Source organism: Dendroctonus ponderosae, unplaced genomic scaffold, assembly GCF_020466585.1.
Source record: "Dendroctonus ponderosae isolate FM_Combo_2020 unplaced genomic scaffold, Dpon_F_20191213v2 Dpon_F_20191213_8, whole genome shotgun sequence".
Taxonomy (NCBI): Eukaryota; Metazoa; Arthropoda; class Insecta; order Coleoptera; family Curculionidae; genus Dendroctonus; species Dendroctonus ponderosae.
In genome coordinates this window covers 13,023,170-13,031,655 of record NW_026019016.1, presented here as the reverse complement: position 1 = coordinate 13,031,655, position 8,486 = coordinate 13,023,170, and the positions used below count along the sequence as shown (strand labels likewise).

At 36.1% G+C, this 8,486-nt stretch overlaps 2 protein-coding genes across 8 annotated transcripts in view; one reads left to right on the top strand and one right to left on the bottom strand.

Annotated features, from left to right (window-relative positions):
* The window catches only part of LOC109539450 (vacuolar protein sorting-associated protein 8 homolog), a 21,796-nt gene that overhangs the window by 1,957 nt on the left and 11,353 nt on the right, over window positions 1–8,486 (top strand). The window lies entirely within an intron of this gene.
* Window positions 1–8,486, bottom strand: part of LOC109539466 (G-protein coupled receptor Mth2) — a 31,794-nt gene that overhangs the window by 20,330 nt on the left and 2,978 nt on the right. For 4 of the 7 annotated variants that reach the window (XM_048669472.1, XM_019907216.2, XM_048669475.1 and 1 more), the window contains exon 1: window positions 7,129–7,621. The exons of 2 other annotated variants lie outside the window; for them this stretch is intronic. In XM_048669472.1, the coding sequence (XP_048525429.1) occupies window positions 7,129–7,606 (478 nt within the window). In that variant the 5' untranslated portion in view covers window positions 7,607–7,621. Of the gene's footprint in view, window positions 1–5,392; window positions 5,946–7,128; window positions 7,622–8,486 lie in introns of those variants that run through there. One more of the 7 variants, XM_019907225.2, reaches the window with a different exon arrangement.

Here is an 8,486-nt window from a genome sequence, read left to right as displayed (position 1 = left end):
AAATGAGCAAGAACGCTCATTTGTACATCATTCAAGACAGAAATAAATGGCCTTTTTAGAAAGTGAACCATGGATGGGGAAATGGTGGCAGTTTTCTCAAAAAAGGCTTGAATTCAAGGAGTTTTAGATTTGCGTGGTTTTTTTTTTTAGTTTCCTGATGTTTCGCTTGTACGCGTGGCTTACCTCCTCAGAGGTGCTTCGTTCCAAAGCTGAAGCTACAGAGGGAGTCTATGCAGATGCAAGCCATTCGTACAAGCGAAAYGTTAGAAATTCTTTCCACCCGCCAGTTTTTTTTTAAATGCAATTAATGGAAGGAATTTTGTTTTAGCAAATGCTGATTCAGTTCTTCATTTACTCYAAAGTTCACGTAGAATCGCCTGCAAAATTGTTTAAAATGGAAATCGGTGGGAAAAGATTGGATTTACTTATTTTTACTAAGCTCGCAAAAAATTGCCAAGACATAATTTTTCTTCGAAAAAGTACAAACATTTGTGTGTAGCTCTTATTCTCTTCTTATTATTATTATTGAAATAAATTTTCTTTCGCTAGTTTCTAATTTTTCTTCAAAATTGTCGTTCTTTTGGGGCTTTTATTGCGCTAATTTATCAGTTAACAAAATCACATTTTAAATGAATTTAATCAAAAGCACTTTGCTTTTTGTACCTTGAATAATACGTATATACGAGTAGAACTGAATTAGTGTTGAAAGTAAATCTTCATTGAGTTTAAAGAAGTTTTGAAGGTTTTAAGGATTTTGAAAACCATGATATTTTCGGGCCCAAATTTGATAGTAAGAATTTGTATCCGACGTTTCTCTAGCACTCATAGCCAGCATCTTCAGAGGTCTGCTCGCCGCCAAGGCGGACACCGGCGACGTCGGCCTTAAAACGCGAAAATCATAAATTTTTTAAGAATTTCAACGAATCGTTAAGTGGAAAGCCGAATAACGTTGACTTTAAACTCTCTAAACCTTCTGAATTTTGGCTTTCTTCCATTTATATCAAAATTTAGCAAAATTTATTAAAAAAGCCAATTTAAATCAAGATTGGCGAAATCTAAAACTGATATATTTTAAGCCGCAAAGGTAGCAACTTGGAACGTAACATCTCGCAGTTCATTGTGCATCTCTCTTAGAATTCTATGTGCGCGAGCGAGAGGAAGTGATGCCCGATGCGTTCCTGAATGGAAAATCCAGTTTCACTTAATATAGTCAAATAAAAGTTGGATCACTCAAAGTAAATGCTCTCTCTGAAGATGACTGTCATGCGTGCTAGCGAAACGACACTTGTTAAAAACGAACATACAGGGAGCCATCATAAAATAACGAGCGTCTGAAAACCGAAATTGCTTTTAAATATACAAATACAATAGCTATTGCTTGCAAAATTGTCAGATTGAAGAAAATAATGAACATTCATTAAAAACCGATGCCAGAAAATTTAAAAAAAAATCGAAAAGCCACATAAAGTGCTCAAAAAATTTGCGCGAAGCGAAAACACCAAAAAATCACCAGTTGGTTTGGAAATTGAACTTACAGAAGATTTGTTAAAGAAACGAACATACAGGGAGTCATCAGAAATGCGCCTTTTGCATAGTGCGTGTGCCAATCAATCGAAATTGCTTTGAAATATAAAAATGAAATTGTCCGATTAGAAAAAATAATGAACTGGTAAAAAAACGATGGAAGAACATAAAAAGCTACGACAACCAACGACTTAAAGCCATTCTCAAAAAACCGAAGGATTTTCACCAGAAGAAATATCTGGGAAAATTAAAAAAAAATGATATCCTCATATTTCTGAGCGAAAAACTCACCCTACGGCCTACATACAAGACCACACCTCTTAATCCAAACTCAACTCACTCTTCCTCAGTTTCCTCAATGTCTTCGTCTGTTCACTCACCACCTGTTTCACTGCGCACTAAACTCTAGTTTCACTTTGCTCGCTTCTCTCTAAACCGAGTTTGCTTCTGAGGCCACATAATTTATGATTATCAGCTACTTAATTGCTTTTGTCTAATGTTTACAAACCTAATTAAAAACTGTATGTGTTCGAAACACCAGCGCAAAAATTGGTTGGCATTTGGCGGGTAACTATTTGGTCGCATTGCCAACATGTGTGAGCTTTTGGTAGCGATTTTCTTTCCTTTCTTATGATTATTGGCCGTCGCATAGCTGAGAAATTATTCGTTTTTTCCTTTTGGTCACAGCCGTTGAGAGTATTTGTGTGAAACAAGTCTAAACATTCGATTGTTTACCGGCCAGATGGCATGCTGGTGTTTTATGAAACTATTAAAAACGTAATGCAGAGAATATGTTCTGTTAATGCGACAATAAAACTCGTTGATAAGTAGATAACTCTCAATGAAACTAAGTGATGGCAAACACAGATTACAAGCCTGTGATACTCCAACTGCTACTTTTACTCGCCAGTTTGTTGAAAATGGGCGCTAAACCAAGTTTTTTGCCAAAGAATCATAAAGTTTCACTTCTGAGTTCTATTCATAACGGCTCACAGTAAAGCCTGTAGCATTGGTTCTGGGACACTCTGTATATACTGTATGTACTTGGCCAATGATGCGACAAAACACATAAATCAGAGCGCTTTTTTTGGTTTTCGCAAATTTGTTTGTCTCTCTATTCTTTGATGGTTTTCTTCAATTTTTTCTTGTCAGAGTTTCCCATTTCGCTTTCAATTGTTATTGATTTTTTTCATACGAATCAATACCAGATTAAAGGTAACATAAGCCTTTGAGATCCGTTAAAAAACACATTTTAAGGCTCTTGGACTTGTTCATGTTTTTTGTTTGGCTTTTTGCAAAGTTTCACAGCAAAATGGGCAACATTATAACATTTAAAGACATGGAAGGTAGATTCAATTTTTTTTCAATTTCTTTGTAATTGTTTGTTTCTTTGAGCGCGTCGATTTTCGCATTTTGTGCAGCTTTTTATCAACGATTTTCCAACGCAAATCACTACGAATCTTGATTTTAGAAACCGCAATAGAAAATATTTTCTCTAATATAAAATAAGCAGGTCAAGAGAGATGAACAAAATCGCTAGAATTTTTCTCAAAATCTTCTTATCGAATGCATAAGAACCCCGAAAACGCATTATGGAGGAGACTTAGATTGAAATTAATGAAAACAATCGCGAAAAGCCGCATTAAGACGAAAACGTTGATTAATTTAGTCTCAAGTTTTGTACAGAAAATTGATGAAAATCGTAGTCAGAACTTTGAAAACATTTTCCATCAAAAATGGTTTAAAAATTTTTCATCCAGCGAAGATGATTGAATACACAAACCGCCGCATTAAGAATGATACATAAATTAATTATTTTTACTTCTTCGCTGCTTAATTATTGCACGAATTATTAAGCAGCGATTAGCAAATCAGAAATTAATTAGAGCGATTTTTCAGGTTTTTACAAGTTTTCTGTCTGTCTCTTGTTTTTTTGTGATTTCATTCAAAGTTAAAGTGTCAAGCTTTTTCACTTCGTTTTCAGTTGTCACAATTTTTTTTATAATCTTTATACGAGTTTAAAGTTACAAAAAGCCTTTGAGGTACAACTTGCATAAAACTGTTCAAAATTCTGTTTTTGTTCTAAATGTTGAAAAACGCATTATTAATGAACGATCCTTATAGATGTTTACTTTTTACATATGTTTTGGGTTTTTTGCAAAGTTTCCCAGGAAAATTACCAAAGATTAAAAAATTTAAAATCATGAAAATTACATTTGAAATAGACAAAATCAAATTAATTTCTGTCACTAATCATTTATATTCAGTGCAAATATTTAGATTTCTATTCTTTAGACTTATTTAAAATTGTTTTTTAGTGTTTATTTTCAATTTTCCAGTTTATATCAAGGTTTTTCCAACATTTTTCCGTCGAATGCATAGAACATCGAAAGCCGCATTAAAAAAGAGATTTTTATTTTTTGGGGTTTTTTTAAATTAGTGAATTTTAAAAGAATTTTTTTTAAATCCCGAGCAGAAAAATATATTTTTTTATTAGAAATAATGCCTTCAAACGCTTAGTTTTTCAATCAGCTAAAGTGAACAGACAAACCGCGTCTTTGCAAACTCCGCATTTTATCCTGCGAAAAAAAAATTTTAAACGAAAATTTGAAAAAATCCAAACAGCTTTAATGCGTCGAATTTTTTATGCAGGAAAGTAAGTAGTCGATTTATTTACGTGTTTTTTTTTTCAGAAAATTGCTAAAAAACAGAATCAGCACTAAACGATTTTTTTAAAATTAGAAATGGTTTAAAACTCCCAATTTTTCAGCCAGCGAAAGTGAATGACGCTAAATGTAAATGTAAAAACGCTAAAAGCCGCATTCAGAAAAATTCTTTAATTCATTTGCGTTCTCGTTTTATTGAGGAAATGACGGAAAAACAGAAACAGATCTTTGATAAAAGAAATAAAAGAATAATGAAAAAATAACAAATGATTTAAGACGCCCAAATTTTCAATCCAGCATACACAAATCGCATTTTTTGAACCGGTAAAAATTGCATATGGAACGATTTTTTTGAGAAAAGTGATTTTGCCAGTTTTCTTCATAAACTGGCTGAAAAACAAAAAGAAAATTTTGAAACAATATTTAAAACATTACAAAAGTTTTAAGGCGCTCAATTTTTCAATCCAGCCAAACGCCGAAAGCCGCCTTATGAAGCAGACTTTGAATAATTTGTTTTGGGTTTTATTCATAAAATTGCCTAAAAACTGAAAGAGCACTTTAAGGCAATCAAAAAAATCCTGAATGTTTCACAATCACAATTTCAGGAAAATATCAAAACAGCAGAGCAGGTAAAAAATATTTCATAACTAATAATAATAACTAATAAAAAGCAATTAATTGGTTTTGAAAGAACAGGGATTGTATTTATTAAAAGCCAATATTAATGGCCTCAAAGTGTTTTTCTCACAACGAACTTTTAAACAAGCTGGCAGATATTGAGTATACATAAAAAAATTAAAAATTACTTTCATTACAGCTTGAAGCCGCTGGTGAAACAACGAAACCGTTTGGGACTATTTGTCATATTTTCTCGGCATAAAATAGCATAAAGAAACCGTTCACTAGAGTGATTTGATTTGATTGAATTTCCCTTTTTTTGTGTGCAGAATTGCGTCCAAATTGTAAAAAAAACACGTTTTTATTAGGCAACTTTATGGCCATTTTTAAGTTGATGGCTGCTCGGTTACATCAGTTTCGATTAGACGGTAACAATAAAAGCGATTTTTAAACGGAAAAGCGCCCGTTAGTCTAAACAGTTGGATAATTAAAGCATCAAATCGATTTAAGTGGTTTGAAAATAGCTGGATGTTTGCACATTGATTGATCTAATCCTGTTCGCACTGATAAAATACTGGACTTACCAATTCCATTGATGGTAAAGGCTTTCTCCATTTCATTGCCATAACAGCTTAAGGCCATCAAAGTCGCATCGCTTCCAGCAACTAAATATTCCAAGCAATAATTAATGTAGTCTTGATACTCATCAGGCTTGTCAACTTCGCTGCAGTGCAATCGGTTTTCCTGCAGAGAGCAACCTTTTAAGTCATTAACGACCGCCGCCAAGCCGTTTCTACAAAACACTTTGTTAGAATTGACAATGACGAACGACTGGCGAAGTCCAAAGAACGATGTGATGGTCTGGAAAAAGTCTTCATCGTCAAACCCGTAATTTTGAGCGGTACAAGCGGAGTCCAGAAAGACTTGATTTCGGGTGCAGCATCGTCTAAAACACATCGTTTCGTTGCAAAGACGCTCACTGAGATTCCCTAAATCGACCGAAAACAATCCGATTTGCATCGAGTAAACTTGAACGGGCAACACGAGCAGGATAAACCAGAACTTCCCTGCACCCATTTTATCCCAAGCAAGCAACGGTTTTGGAGCAAAACACGAACTTGGTGTAGGGCGTTTATCTGACTAAACTCCCGAAAGCTACGCTTTAGCTTTTCTAAATTTAAATCGGCGGTTATGCGAAAGATATCGCGCTTATTGTAAATTGTTTTCAGTTATTATTTAAAGTGATTCAAGTTCAACATGTTTGTTATTGTTCAACTGTTATTGAATAACTGCACAGCAAATGATTTTTCCTTGGATGGAATGGAATTTGCTTCTAACGTTTTGCTTGTACGAATGCCTTGCATCCTCAGAGGCGTTTAACTCGGAACCCCACCCCACCAAAAGTTCCCGAGCTGAGGATGCAAGCCACTCGGACAAACAAAACGTTAGAAGCAAAGATGTTTTCTTTGAGTGCTCACACTCTGATGCGAACTTGTTACACGAAACTGAGTTTTACAACCATTCATGACCGCAGTCATCAGCCTAATTCATCGCTTCATCTCACCCGCACCCACAGGATTCTGAGGAAGATGCAAGATAGGCCTCGAGCGACCACGTTCCAACTTGCCACCTTCACAGCTTAAAATATTTAAGTTTTGATCGGGACAAGTTRGGAACGAAATTTTTTTTKAATGACATTKCATATAATTGAAAACTTGTGAAAATTCACAGTTGACTTTATTCGGGTTTGCAACTAAATGTGCGTCAAATTTATTGAATAATTGAAGATTTTCGGGTTTTAAGGCCGGCGTCGATACCAATTTGGTTTTAACGTTTTGAAAGGCGCTTGTATCTACAAATTAGCAGATTTATGACCATGTGGTGCATTTGAATAAATAATTGGATGCAGCAGTTTTCATATTCGGCAAAAAGTAGCACTCATTTTTCTTCGAAGTAAATGGGCAAAAATAATCGAATTTTTCCATGCTAAGTTCAACTTTTCTAGGATTGTGGGCCCGATGTTTCGCTATCATGCATGGAAAGCATCTTCAGAGGTGCAGTCACTACGGGCGCTCACACTCTGATGCGAACCTGCTGCACGAAACTGAGTTTACAACCATTCATGACCGTAGTCATCAGCGTAATTCATCGCTTCATCTCACTCGCACCCACAGGATTCTGAGGAAGATGCAAGATAGGCCTCGAGCGACCACGTTCCAACTTGCCACCTTCACAGCTTAAAATATTTAAGTTTTGATCGGGACAAGTTGACAGAGATTTTGCCTTCCTGCCAGTTAATTGGAAAAAACCAGAAACTTACCAAACAGAAAATAGGGAACTTCCTCTGCTATAATGGCGTCATTCCCTATACACACTATCGACACTAACCCTCGTTCCTCATTTAAAAGGCGATTTTCCAAGCAGAATTTATCCCCTGGCACAGTTTTCTTGGCGGAATAATTCACAAAATACTCCAACTTCCCGTCTTCTTGCAGATACAGGGTGGTGCGCATTTGCGTTAGAAATCGCCTCTCGTTCGGGCCGCAAAAGTTCGCGCTGATCACACTAAAATTGAACACTGTTTGGGCCAACGTCTGGCTGTTGAACACTTTTGGATTAAACTCCACGTTGTCGTCAAATTCGCATTTCCGATTGTTGAGGTAGAAATTTTCCGGGCAGCACTTTCGAACGCAGCGGCTCGCGGGGTCGCACGCGTTTCTTCCGGAGATTAATTCAAATTCTCCGCCTGTTTGCTTGGCGAATTCAACCATCAACAGCAGGAAAAGTGCAGAAGACATGGTGGAATTTGCGGTGGTTTTTCTTAAACTGACCGAACCGTAGGAGGATGTAAATAAAAAATCCGGCACACCCACAATCGTTTGCATATTTATAGCGATATCATGAAGGAATGTTTTGGTAGATTATAAATTTCCCGTTTGTTCAATACGGGGTTTCTAATTTAGCGAAATTGGTGCCAGTCATCCTCAGATTTATTTAGATGGTTTAGCACTTCTGATGGCAAGGAAACATTTAAAGATCCCTCTAGTAAGGACTGAAGTAGTTTAATCTACTGAGGCAGTTTGCCTTCAGGCCCTGCCTAGAGGAGCTAATCTATGATAGCCACTAGTGTGATTAATGCCCATTGCAATACACCCGATGGATGTATAGGGTGGACAAAAATGGAAATGTTTGGTTCGGAAACTGTTGGGACTTTGGGCCTTTTAGGCCCAAAAGGACTTTAGTAAAAGCGCGAAAATCTAACACTCCAGCCTGGCGTAAGTTTGATATGGTTTGAGTCGGACTTTTTTGGTTCTAAGACTTCATCACCCAGTATATGAGTTACCAGAGCCGCAAAAGACAAATTGATTTATTCAGTTCCAAAGAATGCACTAAAATTCCTATATGAAACATCCCTAAATTGTATATACTTTCCTGACAGTGTTTCAATTCCAAATCAAATTCATTCCTGGGTTTCAGTCATTTATTGTCTCTATTTATCAATCAAAATACGTTTCGGTGTATTTTTCCGCCATCATCAGTTTTTATGTGTAGCGTTGTTGCTGCTTTAAGCCTTGGCATGCATTTTTTGGCACGCAAAAATGCATGCCAAGGCTTAAAGCAGCAACAACGCTGCACATAAAAACTGATGATGGTGGAAAAATACACCGAAACGTATTT